The 18,811-nt window shown below is 42.2% G+C and overlaps 1 protein-coding gene across 1 annotated transcript in view; it reads right to left on the bottom strand.

Moving 5' to 3' along the window:
- The window catches only part of RFX7 (regulatory factor X7), a 139,709-nt gene that overhangs the window by 70,120 nt on the left and 50,778 nt on the right, over positions 1-18,811 (bottom strand). Inside the window, exon 2 of the mRNA XM_073587008.1 lies at positions 1,194-1,227. Within this exon, the coding sequence (XP_073443109.1) occupies positions 1,194-1,227 (34 nt within the window). The remainder of the gene's footprint in view (positions 1-1,193; positions 1,228-18,811) is intronic.

Here is an 18,811-nt window from a genome sequence, read left to right as displayed (position 1 = left end):
ATGATTTGATCGTGGAAGCAGTGGTTAAACAAATTCTTAAAACTGATCCGTTTTTTCAACACGACAGCAATAGGCCACAGAAGTGAACATAGAAGTCACTGGCAGAACTGATCCAGGTCTTCCCAGACCTTGTTATGTTGACAGGCACTAGTCGATAATGTAATCACCACCTGCTCATAACAAGCAATTGTGATGCTGATGCTTCTGAACATTATATAGCGCCTCTGTCTTCTTTCCAAGTTTCCAGGATATATATATATATATATATATATATATATATATATATATATATATATATATATATATATATATATATATATATAAAAAAAAAACAGTCAGGGGCCAGACCTGCTTCTGCTAGGCTGCAGGAGCCTTAACCCTGTGCTGAAAATTTACAGCAGAGTGGGGTGGAAGTCCAGAATCACTTCTCTTTAACGGGTTAACTCCTTCACTGCTAATGGTGTACTTTTTGGGCTATTTAACTCTGAATATGTGAGAACAAGCTCATGTAGACATAGACATGAGTGACATCATGTATGAACTGCACATCCTGTACTTTTAGTTTTAGGAAGTGTTGTATGTCCTCAGGTTCTGCTTAGGTCTGAGATTTATGTACTAAGATTATTAAGTGCTGGGTGACATTTTCACAATGTTCCAGATCTTTACTAGAGGGCTGCTATTCAGAGTTTACTGAAGGATGTTACTTGGTGCATATTTTGGCAGCCTTTTATGTTCCCCTGCTGCCCATTAAGAGGGTATGCACTATAAAAGTTACTAGGACATCATAAAGGTGAGACCATTGCTTGGCACTCCCTCAGTAAGCCAGAAAGTATACGTTTTTTATCAGAGTGGTCCCTGATCGAGTCGACTACAGATGTCCCTTTTGTTACAGAAACAGCCCCATTTTTTCAGGTAAAATGAAACACAAAACTCTGTGCCAGAAATCTGGCAGCCCCCACTACAGTTATGGGGCTTGCTGGGTGCTGTTTGGTGTCTGTCTTGTGACAGATTCGCCCTGGTATAAATTCAGTTTATAGTTCCCAAAAAGGAACAGAAGAAGAGAACTTCAAGTGCAGATGTGAGCATGGCCTAAAGAACAAATATGACTCTCTGCATAGAAAGCAAACCACAATCATTAGCAATGACTGTTATTCTTATTCAAAATAGATTAGCAACGACATAATTTTACTCACCAAAATGCAATCCACTTTTGACTGTATGGATTTACTGCAGGAAAGAAAGAAAATCATAGTTACACTCATAATTGCTACAATCATCACATGACATGCTGGATAATCTATGGATGAATGAGACACAACAGCATACATTAGAAAACTAGGAGACAATGATAGAGCGGACAGTATTTTGTGTAGCCTAGTATGAGCCGTGCTCTGTTGTAGGCAAGTCCAATCTGTGCAGGGGTTATGGTGGAGGATCACTTGACCTGCATTGCATAAAGCAAGGTGTTTCTATTAAAAAAGATGACCTAATAAAAATTTTAAAAAATTAACTTTCCTTAACTAAAAACAAACAAAACAACCACTATATCAATAGGGAAAGACACTCAATAGCATATCGAAAAGATTTGGAAATCCAATGATTCATCTATAAACTAAAGGGAAATCTCGCTCTCTGGACAACTGTTTTTGTGTTGGGTAGGTTTCCTTCAGACAGACCTCTTTTTACTGCAAAATTAGCAGGAGGATGACTGTGACCGGATGATGTGAGCAATTCAAAGATCGCCAAGTCTATAAAAGCTAATCACACAACAACTCCTACTTAAATGCGTCTATATAATCTAGCTTGTAAACAGATTTATTGCAGAATAAAATCTAACACAAGTGACACTAACATTTCTATGTAACAATCAGGAGCAAAACATCACTGCTCCAACCTCTCCCATCATATTTCTGGTTGCTACTTTTTTTTTAGTGAACACACAAAAAACAGACTGTAACATAACACAACTGAGTTGTAACAGCACATTTGGGTGCAAATTTTCAATATATATGAATCATGCAATTATTGATTACAGTGGTGCATAACCTGCGGCCCGCGATGCCATTCTGTGCGGCCCCCAACCATATGGACAGAAAAATACTTGACTGACATTAGTCAGTAGCCTCAGACAGAAGAGTAGAGGCCGCAGCTGAGGAGCTGGACTGGCAAGTACTAATGTGTACACAACTCTGGATGCCTCATGCATCAATCAGAAGAATGGGGTATCGCCACCAGTTTGGGCCTCCAGAAAGGATTGTGTGAATTAGGCCGGGATCACACCACCGTGTGTGATGCGAGAAACTCGCACAAGTCTCTCGCATCAAAACCCGGCACTCAGGACCGGAGCTGCGGCTGATTAGAAATACATAGAAATACATGCAACTGCAGCTCCGGTCCACACGACTTGTTTCCAAAATGCATCAGGCTTGTTTAGTAGTTTTTGTTTGCTTCCTTACAATAAAATTCTGCGCCAGAGATTTTCTTCTGATGACTCTTCCATGAGGGCCATATTTGTGCAGGGGTATCTGAACAGTAGGACAAAGTATCAAAAGATTTCTTATTATGTTTTTCAGTCAAGTGAGATTGTGACTTGCCTCTCTAGCAATCCTACGAGCACGAGCATCTCTCACTGAAATTTTGCTTGGTCTTCCATACCTTATCTTTACCTCCACTGTTCCTGTTAACTGAAATTTCTTTATTTCATTGCGAACTGAGGAAAAAGGAAACTTTTTCAGAGTGCTAGGCAGCTACTTAGAAGAATCCATGGTTGCAATTTTTTGGCATAAGTATAGAGGAGGAAGGGTTTTTACAAAGCTGTGAAATTTGCATTAACTGGCTTTTCCCAACGATGATGACAAGCCATAACACTAACAAGTTAATTAAGGTCTGAAACCTTGTTTAAGGGTATCTGAGCAGAGAAATCTTCCAGGGTGCCCAAAATTTTGCATTGGCCTACTTTTTTTTGTAGTTTTTAAATGTAAAAAAAAAAAGACAATTATTTTTGGGTGCCCAAAATACAAAAAGGAAATGTGCCACCTTTAAAGGGAAGCTGTCAGCTGCTTTGGCCACTATAAGATGCGGCCACTGCCTTTCAGGTTATCAACAGCATTCTACAATGCTGTAGATAAGCCCCCGATCAGACCTGAAAGAGAAGAAAAATAAGTTTTATTATACTCACCCTGGGGGGGGGGGTTTCGGAGGAGTCCGGGTCCGATGGGTGTCGCAGGAACGGGTCGGCGCCTCCCATTTTCTTGCAATGCCGCCCTCCTGCTTGCTTCATGGCTCCCCAGCACCGTGCTCTTGCAAAGGCGTACTTATCTGCCCTGTTGAGGGCAGAGCAAAATTCCTGTAGTGTGCAGGAGCTGGGCCTCGCTGACCTTTCCAAGAGCCTGCGCACTGTAGTACTTTGCTCTGTCCTCAATAGGGCAGAGTGGTACGCCTGCACAGGAGTGCGATGCCAGGTAAGTATGAAGCAAGCAGGATGGTGGCATCACAAGAAGATGGGAGGCACCGGGCCCGGACCTGTGACACCCATCGGACCAGACTGCACCAGACCACCGCCTGGGTAAGTATAATAGAAAAAAAAAAAAAATTTCTCTTGCAGGTTGGTCCGGGGGCTTATCTACAGCATTATAGAATGCTGCAGATAAGACATGAAAGGCGGTGGCCGCATCTTATACCGGCCAAAACAGCAGACAGGTTCTCTTTAACTTTAGCCCTTTTAGAGATCATTTCATCTTCAACTTTCTTAACTGTTGACAATAACAGTAATTTTGAGCAGGGGTACCCGAACTTTTACATGCCACTGTACATAAGGCATTAATGCTAACCCTAAAGTGTAATCGGGTAGTAGATTTAGATATAGTACATAAATGGAAGTTTACCTATAAAGATCAAGGTATACAGTATATTCATACCAAGTAGTAAAGTGCAAGTTCAAATAGGTCCCCAATCATAGATGAACTCATATGTTTACTTGGGACAACAAATCATGTAGTATACCCAGATATAATCTAATAAAGGTGACAGTATGCCTGAATAACACCGGTCCAGCGATATGCGCCCAACCCGACGCACACTTCGGAGTACTTTCATCAGGGAATGGGGTCATCTGGGTTGAACAGGTATATAAAGAAAACCAGAGCCAATAGGAGATGGTTGGGGTGCTGGACGATGCATGCGAATACAGGAGGTTCTGCACAACCGCCAACACCTGTGTCATGTGACCCGTGACATATACCTTGATCTTTATAGGGAAGCTATCCATTTATCTACTACATCTACTACAGGATTGCACTTTAGGGTTAGCACTAATGCCAAAGCATGTGGTCTGTGTAAAAAAAAAAAAAAAACAGATTTAACAGGAGTTCTTTTTGTTATCATATTTTTACTATATATTTTAATCATATATTGGCTATGTGAATTTTCATATGATATGTGCCTCCTTTCAGCTTTATTGTTGCACACCCACTGCATATTGGATTAATAAAATGTATATGCTATTGTTACCACTGACCGCAATCACAGTTCGCTTTCTTTTTCTTGTTCGCATGCCCTTTAAGTTTTAGTGTGACCCTCGATATAACAATGTGGCCCTTGGACCAAAAAACGTTGTGCAAAATTCATGTTTGTCATCCAAAATTTGTTGCAAGTGTGCTACAGATTTTACCCTAGTCATTGTCAAAAAGGTGTAAAAGTAATGTTAAAATTTCAGCCACTTTGCTACTATTGTAAAATGCCATAAACTTCTCTTCATTGGAAATGTTTACGGTACGATACATATTGGTATTGATATTGTTATGCCACGTGAACCCTGCAGCCAACGACACGCCACTAATAGGCAGCATTGCACAGACCTCACTCAACCATGAGGTTCATCAGATGAAATTGAGAGCTCAGCATGGCGGCCGCTGACCGACTGCAAAGCTCACAATGCATAACAATACAAGCTCAGGAAATCAGGTGCCAATACTGCTGGAATGGTGCCTGGGAAAATATAGTAGTGTACATCACTTTTATATCCCTTGGGAATCATCTATTAGGCGCAGCACTGTAGCCTTGTACATATACATAAATATATACATACACAGTACATACTAATTAACACTGTAGCCTTGCAGCACTGGGGTCCTGGGTTCAAAGCCATAATCTAGGTGGATTGTGCTCCTGTATACCTTATGCCAAACTATCATTGTGCCTGCACTATGCAAACATTCCCATAAGGGGGACTATTATTGTCACAAAATGTTGTGCAATTAGGTGCATTACAATATGGACTCCAAGTGTATCCGACAGAAAGTGGTATGTCTTATCCAGTATTTAACATTGAGAGATACCTCCATAACAATGCTAATATAATCTTATCTCCTTACTCTATAAAGGCACATAGGACCTCAAGAAAGAGTTTTTTGTAATGAACTATGACTGCACTTCTTGTGTAGTCCCTTACATAGACTACATATAACCTAGATTTCATATGGGACATGGCATTTGATACACTGTGATTTTTTTGGCGTATGCATTTTGACACCGTGACTGCACTCTGAATCTTGTGATATCCCCACATTTCATGGAATAGTGATTTTAATATTGTTTTGTACAATGTAATAAAGAATGATATGTTTTGATACATTATGAGAAGGAGTAGTTTCTATCTTTTGTAAATATTTATACATAAAATGCAAACTATCCCTTCCCACAGCACCAGATATGGCATGAGGGTAGAGTCATACAGCTCATCATATTCGGAAGTTAGGTTGATAAACTGGTAAAATGAGGGTAAAGATTGAGGTCAGATGGCTGAATGCCACTGTAGGAGCTATGACATGTCAGTTTGAAGCAATATTTAAGAATACTATTTCATTCAAGTAACACGTGGTGTCAGCACAGAGCCCAACCACACACATGGCTACCAAACTATGTTATGAGTAAGAGATCAAAAACAGAAGTAATTGAAGCAATGACACCTACTGGTGAGAGATTAGTACTACAGTGAGCAAAGCAGGATTTATTAAAAGGGGATTGGCCACAGGGTTAAAAAAATAAAACCATCTGCAGGAAAGACATCTGCTGTGGCGCCAATACTCTGGTGATATCTCTTGGCCCTTATTTTTTTGGAGATGATGTACCATACAGTCACCTGATGGCTACATTCAATCATCAACCACAGCAGTCTCGTTCCATGTGTTCTAGCATCGCAAACTATGACTGACTGCAGTGGTCACGTGGATGTATAACTTCATTAGTGCAGAAACAACCTTTTATTATTTTACAACAGGATCATATAGTGCAGGGGTCCCCAACCTGTAGCTCGGGAGCCACATGTGGCTCGCGGTCCCATGAATTGTGGCTCACGGTTGTCTGCCAACCTGGTGCATTAGCTCCAGGTCTAGCAAACAGATATCAGGAGCACATCTCAAAAAGGTGAATTTTGTGAGTAGCCCTGCACAGAAGAACAGATCTGGATGCACATTTACTGGTCTTAGAGGTTTCGATTTAATTTAAGTATGGTACGCTGGAGACAGGATGATACTACCTGTGAGATGTGGTGCCTGAAGCTGGATGTGACAGTGTGTTTGGAATGCTGGATGGGAGCAAACTCATTGGGGATATTGTGGGGACCACTGGATCTTGTTATACTGCTTCAGGGGGATTTCTGTGGAAAAGCTTTGGTTATCATTATACCCGTAATGGGGGCTCTGATTGCCACTACTGTGAGGGAGGAGGGAGCTGGGATGTGGCTCGCGACCCTCTCTCAGAGATGAATGTAGCTCTTTAGGTCAGAAAGGTTGGGGACCACTGATCTAGTGGATGGATGCCACAGCATCCATACTGACAGTGGACATCATCAGACGTATACCTCATGAAGGAATTAGGCCCAAATGCTATGCGCACTTAGCCAATTTTTTTTATTTTACCATCAACATGCTGTAGTATTGTAAAACCATACAGGTTCATCAATTACTAACAATACGAGGACTATAAGATAAAGGACAGAGTGGCCAAGTTGCCAAAACTGAAAGGCACGGATGTAAGGCTATGTGCCCATGTTGCGGAAATGTCCACAGCGTTTCCGTAACTCCCCGCCGCGGGTAAAACACATGCGGAATTCACATGCGTTTTCCTGCAAAACACAAGCGTTTTGCAAGCATTTTTAGCTTGCAGAATGCTTGCGATTTTCCAAGCCATTTGAAGCATCGCTTGGAAAAGTGATTGACAGGTTGGTCACACTTGTCAAGCATAGTGCTTGACAAGTGTGACCAACGTTTTACTATTGAGGCTGCCTATGCAGTATCAATAGTAAAAGATAGAATGTTAAAAATAATAAAAAGAATAAAAAAATAAAGATATACTTACCCCTCAGTCGGCCCCCGGAGTCCTACCGGCCCTCATGGCGCTGCGTTCCCAGGGATGCCTTGCGACAATGACCTCTGATGACGTAGCATCACGCGAGACCGCTACATCATCAGAGGTCATTCGCGCAATGCATCCCTGGGAACGGAAGTTGCCGGCAGCGCCATGAGCACCGGGAGTATTCCGGGGGCCGACGGAGGGCAAGTATCTCTCTATTTTTTTTTAATTATTTTTAACTGGAATATGGTACCCAGGGCATGGAGGAGAGTCTCCTCTCCTCCAGCCCCTGGGTACCAGCCGCACATGGAGCGCTCACTTCACGCATGGTGGGCATAGCCACATGCGTAAAGTGAGCGTTTCAATGCAAACCTATGGCGGCGGAATCGCCGCGATTCTGCAGAAATAATGAACATGCTGCGGATTTTACCGCTGTGCGGTTCCGCAGCGGAAAAATCCACAGCATGGGCACAGCAATTGCTGAATCCCATAGGATTGCATGGGGAGGCAATTTTATTATCGTTTAAGCGTTTCCACAGCGGCAAAAAAACGGCAGAAACGCATAAAAAACGCAACGTGGGCACACAGCCTAAACGTTTATTAAATGATCACTTAATTTGGAATTACAGTCACTACATTGTTACAATAAATTTTCTTGTGCAATATCGAGCAATTGTTTAAGAAGAAATAAAAAATGCAGCAACTGTTTGCTATGCCATGTTTCAGTAAGGGTTTGTTCACACCTAGTCTTTAACCCCTTTACCCCTTTAGGGACCACATCATATTTGAAGTCACTTTGAGGGGGCTATATGATAGAAAATACCCAAAAGTGACACCATTCTAAAAACTGCACCCCTCAAGGTGCTCAAAACCACGTTCAAGAAGTTTCGGGTGCTTCACAGGAATTTTTGGAATGTTTAAAAAAAAAAATGAACATTTAACTTTTTTTCAAAATTTTTTTTATTTCAGATCCAATTTGTTTTATTTTACCAAGGGTAACAGGAGAAATTGGACCCCAAAAGTGGTTGTAAAATTTGTCCTGAGTAGGCTGATACCCCATATATGCAGGTAACCCACTGCTTGGGCGCATGGCAGAGCTTAGAAGGGAAGGAGCGCCGTTTGACTTTTCAATACAAAATTGGCTGGAATTGAGATCGGACGCCATGTGGCGTTTGGAGACCCCCTGATGTGCCTAAACAGTGGAAACCCCTCACAAGTGACACTATTTTTAAAACTAGACCCCCTAAGGAACTTATCTAGATGTGTGGTGAGCACTTTGAACACCCAAGTGCTTCACAAAAGTTTATAACGTAGAGCCGTAAAAATAAAAAAATCATATTTTCTTCACAAAAACGATCTTTTCGCCCCCAAATTTTTTATTTTCACATGGACCCCTAAAGTTGTTCTTTATGTCCTGAGTACCCCGATACCCCATAAGTGGGGGTAAATCACTGTTTGGCCGCACAGCAGAGCTCAGAATGGAAGGAGCACCATTTAACTTTTTGAACGCAGAATTGGCTGGAATTGAGATTGGACGCCATGTCGCGTTTGGAGAGCCCCTGACGTGCCTAAACAGTGGAAACCCACCAATTCTAACTCCAACCCTAACCCCAACACACCCCTAACCCCAACCCTAACCATAAACCTAACCCTAACACACCCCTATCCCCAACCGTAATACAAACTCTAACCCCAACTTTAGCCCCAACCCTAACTTTAGTCCAACTCACTTTAGCCCAACTCTAACCCTAATGGGAAAATGAAAATAAATACATTTTTTTTTATTTTATTTTTCCCTAACTAAGGGGTTGATAACAGGAGGTTTGACTTACTATTTTTTTTTTATTTTGATCACTGTGATAGGGTCTATCACAGTGATCAAATTAACCAATAGAAAAAAATCTCCTATTGTTGCCGGCCGATCTCGGCGGCCGCACTGCGTATGCGCCCGCCATCTTCTCCCGGAAAAAGCAGCCAGTGGCCTGGGGGACTTCAAAGGGGCCTTCCAATGAAATGGAAAATCGTACTTTTTTTGTAGTCGCCGTTATACCATTAATAACGGCGATCGCAACACCAAGGTTGGCAAAAACCGACCCGATTCATGTTCTCTGGGGTCTCGGCTACCCCCGGCAGTAGAAACCCTGGAGAAATTCCAACGCTGGGGGCGCAATAACCTTAAACCTAAGCGGCGTTGTGGTTTAATTTCCCTTAACTGCCGCCGTTAAAAGACGTATCGGCAGTCGTTAAGGAGCTATAATTTTTCCATACTTTGGCGCACAGAGTCATGTGAGGTCTTGTTTTTTGTGAGATGAGCTGACGTTTTTATTGGTATAATTTTCAGGCACACGACATTTTTTTATCACTTTCTATTCCGATTTTTTGGAAACAGAATGAGCAAAAACCAGCAATTCATGCATTTCGTTGGGGGGTGTCGGTATTTACACTGTTCCTTGTGTGGTAAAATTGATAAGGCAGTTTTATTCTTCGGGTCAGTACGATTACAGCGATAACTCATTTATATCTTTTTATGCTTTGGCGCTTTTATATAATAAAACTATTTTATAGAAAAAATAATTGTCTTTGCATCACTTTATTCTGACAGCTATTACTTTTTTACTTATGATGCTGTATGGCGGCTCTTTATTTCCAGGACAAGATGACATTTTAAGCAATACCATGTTTATTTATATCTGTGCTTTTGATCGCATGTTATTCCACTTTTTGTTCAGCGGTATGACACAGCATTGTCTTTTACCTGTTTTTTTTCTTTTTTTATAGTGTTCAATAAAGGGGTTAACTAGTGGGACAGATTTCTAGGTCGGGTCATTACGGACGCGGCGATACAAAATGTGTACTTTTATTGTTTAGATTTTTTTTCATTCAAATATTTATTTAGTGATAGAATAAATATTGATTTTTTAAAAAATATTTTTACAATTATTAAAAAAAAAAAATTTTTTTACTTCATTTTAATTTTTACACTTTGTCCCACTATGGGACAATCATTTTTTGCAGGCTGATCGCTTCTATAGCATGCAGATGAAGCAGCATCTGCATGCTATAGAAGCTGTCAGCGCTGCACTTTCTGCACACTGACCTGAGAGACTTCCTGACATGCACTGCGCATGACAGGAAGTTTCTCAGCTCTGGTAACCGGATGTCGTCATGACGACATCGGGTAACCATGGCAGCGATCGGGACCCCATGTCACGCTGCGAGGTCTGCGAGGTCTGTCAGCCCTCTGCTTGCTCCCAGAATGCTGCGATCATGTTCGATCGCAGCATTTCGGGGGTTAAAGTGCCGGGAGCTGTCCGTGACCACTCCTGGCACTTAGTGTCGGGTGTCAGTTGTGAGAATCAGCCGACACATAGCTGCACACCATACGTGTGCGCGGCCGATCGCTATTACGTGCTATACCATCCATGGTCAAATTGTGCCGGGGCACATGGACGGTATAGTACGTCAACTTTCAAAAAGGGGTTAAAGAAAACCTGTCAGCAGGATTGTGCTCAGTAACCTACAGACAGTGTCAGGTCAGTGCTGTTATACTGATTACAATGATACCTTGGCTGATTAAATCAATCTCGTGGTTGTTTAATCCTTATTTTCAGTTTTGAGTTAATGATATTATTGTGCTCTGGAACTGCCTGTGGGGGGGGGGGGTCTTCATGTGGTGCTCCGATTAGGTATTCATGTGTATGGCTTATGACAGGTCACTGATCCCTCACTGACCTGCCGCCTAATATAAATATATGTACATGATTTAAGAAAAAAAAGAAAAAAAAAAAACTCACTTCTGCAGCGCTACAGCATAATCGCATGTATAATGTGCAGTTAATAGCTGTGTTTGATGTTTTCCTGAAGAGTATAAACTGCGCAGTAGCAGCTATCAGTGTATAATATAGAGGTGATCCAATACCTGCTATTGCGCAGGCGACGCCATCTTGCTAGAGAAGAAAAAAATGTCCTCCTCGAAGATGGTACTACTGGTGCCTGCGCAGTAGCAGTAATTGCCAATCGCCTTAAGGCTGTGTGCACACGATGCAGATTTGCAGCGGATCCGCAGCGGATTTTACCGCGCAGAAACGTTGCATATCCGCATTGTGATGTACAGTAGCCTTAAAATCAATGGAAAAAAAAAAACTGCTGTGCAGACGCTGCGGATTTTTCCTGCGGTACAAAATCCGCAGCATGTTACTTCTTTTGTGCGGTTTTCCATCTCCCCTGTCACCAAATCCGCAGGGGGAAAACCGCGATGGAAAACCGCATGAAAAATGGAAGAAATCCGCAGGAAAATTGCAGGTCATTTGACCTGCGGATTTCTTCCATTCTGCGCGGAAAAATCCGCAGGGCCAAAAAGTACGTCTGCACTCAGCCTTATACACACTGATAGCCGCTATTGCGCAGGCTGGCACCTGCCAGCATAAGGGTTTTTTTTTTTTTTTTTTGAAGTATGTACATATAATATTCATTATGTAAACTAGAGGTTAGGGCAGCAGTTCATGACTTCAAGCCGAAAACACTATGCATGATGCAAAAGGAAGATAAAGAAAGTGTTTTGGAGTGGTCAGGTCAAAGTACTAACATTAACCTTATCGAAATGCTATTACACTGAAAAGGAGGGGTGCTCAAGCAAAGTAACCCAAAAATACTGATGAACTGGAATAGATAAGCAAGGAGTAATGGTCCAAAATTCCTATACATTGCAATAAGGAGACTTCCAGGTCATGCAAGCTCCTTGGGGAATTTGAACATGCAAATATCCTCTTCAGAGGACTAGAGCTCTAGTGCCACTTATTGGAAGCAGTAATTCGACCCCCTTGTCAGAGGCCTTTTGCCTCCTACTTTGTACTCTTTGTGCTTTGTAGAGGGGCAAATACCAAAAAACATACATCTGCAAATAGAGTGTCTGGTTTGGCTCCTTATCCTAAGTCATATGGCAAGGCTCATTATAGGGTCGATATTGACTTTTAGGATTGCTACTTCCAATAGGTGGCGCTAGAGTTCCAGTTCTCTTGGCTATTTGCATTTTCAACATTGCACAAAACTGATGTTACAAAAAATGTTAACTGCACCTAAAGAAGCCTCTGCAAGTTATTAATCAAGGGTTCACTTTTTCTCCCAGCATTATTTTTGTCACAATTTTGTAGATATGAACACAGAAACACAGGTACTTTCAAAATGGCAAAAGGCAAAGTTCATTTATGCCTTAGTAATAGGTCTTCTTGCAGGGTAATAAAGATCCTATTACATCAAACTGTCTTTCACAAATTTAAGGCTTTATACACCAAAAACAGTATTTACAACACACTTCCATGCACAGTATAATAACACACAGAAGTATGCCGATACCTTATCTTACAAAAAATACACACGTGTGACTTTACAGTGCTCCTTCCATGAACTGGGGCCAGATTAAAAATCTTTAAAAAAATCCACCTCATGTTAGGATTGGCGGCACGTCACTCGAATGTGCAACATTTCAGGTGTTCTTGCCATGAAGACCCTATGGGAAACGTCAATCCCAACTAGGGGGAAAGTGAGCAGAGGATCTGAACCAGCACTAGTCCTTGGGAAGCAATGCCCCGACGGGCTAGTTCTACCTCTTATGACAACCTGCAGAATAAGAGCTGTTACAAAGCACAGAACACTAGATTCCACATATGAGCCTTTACTATAATACTGCCATCAGCACATATGTATAACTATAATTGCTGTTGAGATGGTCCCTTTAAACCAGGGGTCTCAAACTCGCGGCCCAACTGCAGCCCTCGGGACAATAGTTTGCGGCCTCACCTCGGCCGGGATCACACATGCGAGAAACACGGCCGAGTCTCGCATGTGAAATCCCAGTCACACGTAGTACTGCTCATTAAGGTCATGAATATGGACGCCACTCCTCTCATTGGCGTGGCGCCCATATTCATGAGCTTAATGAGCGGTACCATGTGACGTGTGACTGCGCGCTCAAACAGGAAGATGTCGGCGCTGGACCATCGGAGCTGCAGCAGGAAGAGGTGAGTATGATGATGGCTAGACAGTCACAGCAGCCTGCTGTCAGCAGACAAGGCGTATGAGTCACACTCACAACACATGCAGCAGGAGCAGCCGAGCAGGGACCGGACCGCGCCACAGACTCAGGTGCACCGGGTTCAGAATGAGCAGTGGGGCGGTGCGGTATATTGCTCTAGGAGGCGGGACATCAGCCGGCCTTATTGTGAACTTGTGCCATTACCCCGGGCTCAGAAGCGGAGGCGACCGCAGAAATTGCTGCTCAGCGGGACAGAAAAAAAAGCGGAAAAGACGCATCGGCTAACACTGAAACAGTGACACCAAGTGGAATTATCTATTACACAGCCCCAAACATGTCTTTTTCAAAGCCTGCAGTGAAGAGAAAGGTTGGTGATGAGCACAGACAATTTTAGGAATAGTGGGAAGTGCAATATTTCATTGTTGAGCACAGGGGCATCCTGACGTGTCTTATTTGCACAGAGAAAGTTGCAGTGCACAAAGAATACAATTTGAAACGTCATTACATAACTAGACATGCTGAGGAGTATGCAAAACACCAGGGAGATTAAAGAGCCAACTGGGTTGCTAATCTTAAAAGATATCTACTGAGGCAACAAGATTTCTTTAAGAAAGCAACCAAAGAGAATGATGTAGCAGTCGAAGCTAGCTACCTGGTTAGTGAGATGATTGCTAAAGCAGCAAAGCCATTCAAAGAAGGTGAATTTGTAAAAAAAGTGCATATTACAGGCTGCAAGTATTGTCTGTCCAGAAAAGAATGGTCAGTTTAGCAACATCAGCCTTTCTGCCAACAACGTAGCAGAGCGCATTTCTGACCTGTCAAGTGACATTTATGATCAACTGTGTGCGAAAGCAAAATGTTTCAGTGTATTCTCAGTCGCTCTTGATGAGACCACAGACATCACCGACACTGCCCAGCTCGCAATCTGTGTCCGTGGTGTTGATGGCAATTTTGAAGTCAAAGAGGAGATGCTCACAGTGATTCCAATGCATGGCCAGACCACCGCTCAGGAGATATTTCTCCAGCTGTGTGATGCCATTGGAGGAGGTTTGTTGGAATAACAACTGATGGAGCGCCATCAATGACAGGGAGGAAAAATGGACTGGTGGCACTTGTTAAAAAAAAAACCAGAAGAGGAAGGTGTGGAGGAGGTCATTGCTCTGCACTGCATTATCCATCAGCAGGCCCTTTGCTGCAAATGCCTGAAGTTTGACAATGTGATGTCTTTAGTTGTGAAATGCATCAACCAAATCAGATCCAGGGGTTTAAACTACAGAAGGTTTCGTGCTTTTTTAGAGGCAATGGAGTCAGAATATGGGGATGTGCTCTACTTCACCGAGGTACGTTGGCTCAGCAGGGGAAACATATTGAAGAGATTTTTTGAGTTGAGAGCAGAAGTGAAAGCCCTCATGGAGAAAGATGGGGCTACTGTTCCTGTGCTAAGTGATCCAAAATGGCTCATGGACTTAGCTTTTTTTGTTGATATCACACATGAGCTTAATGTACTGAACAAGAAGTTACAAGGCCAGGGGCAACTTGTCAGTGATGCCTATGACAACGTGAGAGCATTCTCTACAAAACACTTATGTTATGGAAAGCCCAGCTTTCTCAGACAAACCTTTGCCACTTCCCATCATGCTTGCAAGGCACACCATTCAGTGGTGAGGAGTATATGGATGTCACTTTGAAGCTACAGGAGGAATTTGATCACAAATTTGCAGACTTCAAGACGCACAGAGCCACACTTCAAATTTTTGCGGACCCCTTCTCCTTTGATGTGCAAGATGCTCCTCCTGTGCTTCAAATGGAGCTCACTGACCTGCAGTGCAACTCTGAACTCAAAGCCAAGTTCAGGGAGGTGAGTGGAAAAGCAGACAAGCTTGGGCAATTTTTGAGAGAATTGCCCCCAAGCTTCCCTGAGCTTTCCCGAATGTTCAAGCGGACCATGTGTCTTGTTGGAAGCACATACTTGTGAGAAAACCTCTTCTCTACCTTGAACTTCAGTAAGTCCAAGTACAGGTCCAGACTTACTGATGAGGGTCTTCAAGCCCTACTGAGGGTCTCAACTGCTTCCTCCCTTAAGCCAAATGTGGCTCGGCTATGCGAGAGTAAGCGCTGCCAGATCTCTAGCAGCAAGAAGTAGGCAGAAGAAGCCTTGCTCAAAACAGTTTAATGTTCAATGTTCCATTCATGTTCAGAAAGTTAAATGTTAAAGAACTGTTAATACAGACATCTGAATAATAATAATTACATTTCTCTAGTCAGCAACTATATGTGGATTCTTCAGTCTTCTATATCTGCTGTATTATCATTTTATTTATTTATTACTGATTGATTTATTTTTTCTTATGATTTTGTTAATTTTTATTTTTTAACACAAAATAAGATGAAAAAATAAAGACATTTGATAACATTGGAACGTTTTTGTAAGAGTTTTTCTTGTGGAAAACCTGATGCGGCCCAGCCTCACCCAGATTCTACCTCCAGCGGCCCCCGGGTAAATTGAGTTTGAGACCTCTGCTTTAAACCTAAAAGGTTTGTTGAAGCTTATGATAATGGTGAGCTATTTCTAGGATAGGTCATTAATATCAGATTAGTGGGGGTCGAACACCCAGCACCCCCACCAATCAGCTGATTTCAGCTCCGGCCAGAAGTAAACAGTGAATGGAGTCGGTACAGCACAGCTCTGCTGTTAGTGGTCTTTGCAGAAAACTCCTGCAGATGCTACACCGTGAACAACATGGTGCCGTTTAGCTCTGATCGGTAGTGGTGTAGCGAGTTGGACCGCTAACGATCTGATACTCATTACTTTTGTAATCAATAGATGAGATAGCACCGCTCTGTTAAGTTAGTGCTTGGTGCCAGTAAGTATGGCATATGAGCACTCAGGCCACAGATTGGCTGGGTACAGGACAACACTGATGGCAGCCTGTAAGCAAAGGCCAACAGGGCACCTGTGCAACATCAGCACTGGATCGATTGGAGATTAATAATCAGAGCTGAAGTAAGAGAAGGCAATTTGTGTGCACAGAACAGAGAGATCCATTAAAAATGCAATCATATTTGCTCTACTAGCTACAGAAACTGGGCATTTTTAGTTTCCCCAGAGTCCAGACAACAAAAGAATGTGTTATGGTATCCATGTGTGATACAGCTTACACTAGGGGGAATTTTATAGTGCCATGTCTATGCCACTTTTCCTGGCCCTGGCGCCAGATTATAACAGCTGCCCAGAGATTCTTTCAGCACAGTGGGCTGCTTCAGGCGGAAAGATTTCACTCCGCTGTGTTAGCAAGTATGTGGCAATGGTCTCAGTATCCTCCTAATTACGTGCATTTACCAGAACATGCATTGTAAGGAGTCTTGCTTTCTGATAAATGTGCAAAATAATACGGAAAAAATAAACACCATACAGTGTCCGCTTGGTTCCTTATAAACAAAGAATTACTACAACAGCAGTACTAATCTAGTTATCAGTATCAGGTTATATTATTAGTCAGACTATTAAATTCAAGGTTACAATTGATATTTCTTTTATTCTGGATGGATTTTACAGTGCTGGTCAGATATTAGACTGCAGTAAACAAGATCATCTAAAATGGTAATCTAATTCTACCCGACCTTTGGTTCCTCCAGGATATGTGCACCACTAGTGTCCGCCAGCCGCTCCTTCCCCTTTCTTTATGGTAATAAGGTAATAAACATAAAGCTCTTTGCCCATCAACAAGAGTACATGTTTGACAATGGAGATACACACTTTGGACCATCAAGTTTTCCCACATATGGGTTTTTGTTGTTGTTGTTTTTGCAGATAGAATATGTCTGAATTGGGCCCATAGGCTACAATCTATACAAGATTGTTGGACCTATACACAGAACAAACTCACAGGCATCATAGATGCAGATACAGTTGAAAGCAATGATGGAGGAAGAAGCGTCAGATGACGCTCCCTCCCCCGGTCACTCTGCCACACTGCTGGAGTCCTGGATTCAAATCCCACCAAGAACAACATCTGAAAGGAGTTTGTATGTTTTCCCCTTGTTTGCGATCGTTTGCACTGAGTTCTCCGGTTTCCTCCCACACTCCAAAAAAACATACTGATAGGGAATTTAGACTGTGAGCCCCATCAGGGACAGTGATGATAATGTGTGCAAAACTGTAAAGCGCTGTGGAATATGGTAGCGCCATATAAAAATAAACATTATTATTATTGATATCACTTCATTTCACACCATGCTGTGCAGTGCAGTGGAGCTGCTGAGAAGCTCTGCAGAAACCAGAGCAGCGGAGGAACGAGGAGGAGAGGTGAGCATTGAGTGATCACATGGTGGCCATAATAATGCAGGGCTGCATTATACTCTATGAGAGGGCTGCATTGCTTTTTTTGTCATCAATGTTTTATGGTTTGCATTTTTTGCACAATAGAATATGTTACATCTTCCAGCATTCCTTCGGCGTTTTTCAACCATTTAAAGTAATGGGTGATGAAAAAACGCTGAAAATCCACGCCAAAAAATGAAGGTTTCAGGTTTTCCAGTGGATTTTGTGCCAAAACCTGATTAAATACAATGAGATTTTTTTTTTTTGCACTAAACTTTATCAGCATGCAGGAGAGACAAATGAAGCACGAGAAAAACGCAGGCAAAAACAAAAACAAAGCAAAAATGTAGGAAAAACTGCGTTTTTTGCCACAGCTTCTTTCCTGCCAAGAGACCAAGTTTTGCTGCAGAAAAGAAAATGCAGCAAAAATGTCTAGTGTGAACAGAGCCTTACAATGAAACATACAAGAGACAAGAGTCATCATCTGGAACGAACTCGGTGGAGTTAAAAATATTCAGCTGATAGTAGCTACGGTACCTAGTAAACCAGTCTTCTCAAAGAACTTTCCCAGAAAGATCTTTTGTCCTTCGCCTGCAGGGACGTGTATGTCTTCCTTAACAAGATCATCATTCACTAAATGATCAAGGTTGTTCCAGCACCAACCTACTTCTATTTAATGTACTGTTTCCTTAAGACATTCCCTTAAAAAAAAATAATGTTTACACCATACAATCCTCTGCAAACTTCCACTACTGATAAAGGAGTTGGTGCATGGGCTACATGACTGTCTACTCTAGACTACTTCACAATTCTGCAATTTATAAATGTGCTTATTTAGAACAGGCCTTCACATGTCACGCATCAATGCCTATGAACCAAAAGGTCCAGTGCCCCTTCCATTTAGAGAACATCATTCCATCACTCCCCCGTCAGGGGTCAGAAGTCATCAGAGTGGAAGGTAGGGGTCATCAGTTGGAATAACTCCCAAAGGTTATTAATTAATTTTTTGCCATGAACATGTGAAACAAAAGCCCTTTTATGACACTGGCAACAAGCTCTTATGACTAGTATTTAATCACACAAAGGCATTCTTCCCAGTGGGAAGGTAA

The sequence above is a fragment of the Dendrobates tinctorius genome, unplaced genomic scaffold (assembly GCF_039654945.1).
Source record: "Dendrobates tinctorius isolate UK_male_01 unplaced genomic scaffold, ASM3965494v1 ptg000097l, whole genome shotgun sequence".
Classification (NCBI taxonomy): domain Eukaryota; kingdom Metazoa; phylum Chordata; class Amphibia; order Anura; family Dendrobatidae; genus Dendrobates; species Dendrobates tinctorius.
This window is presented reverse-complemented; position numbering and strand designations above follow the sequence as displayed.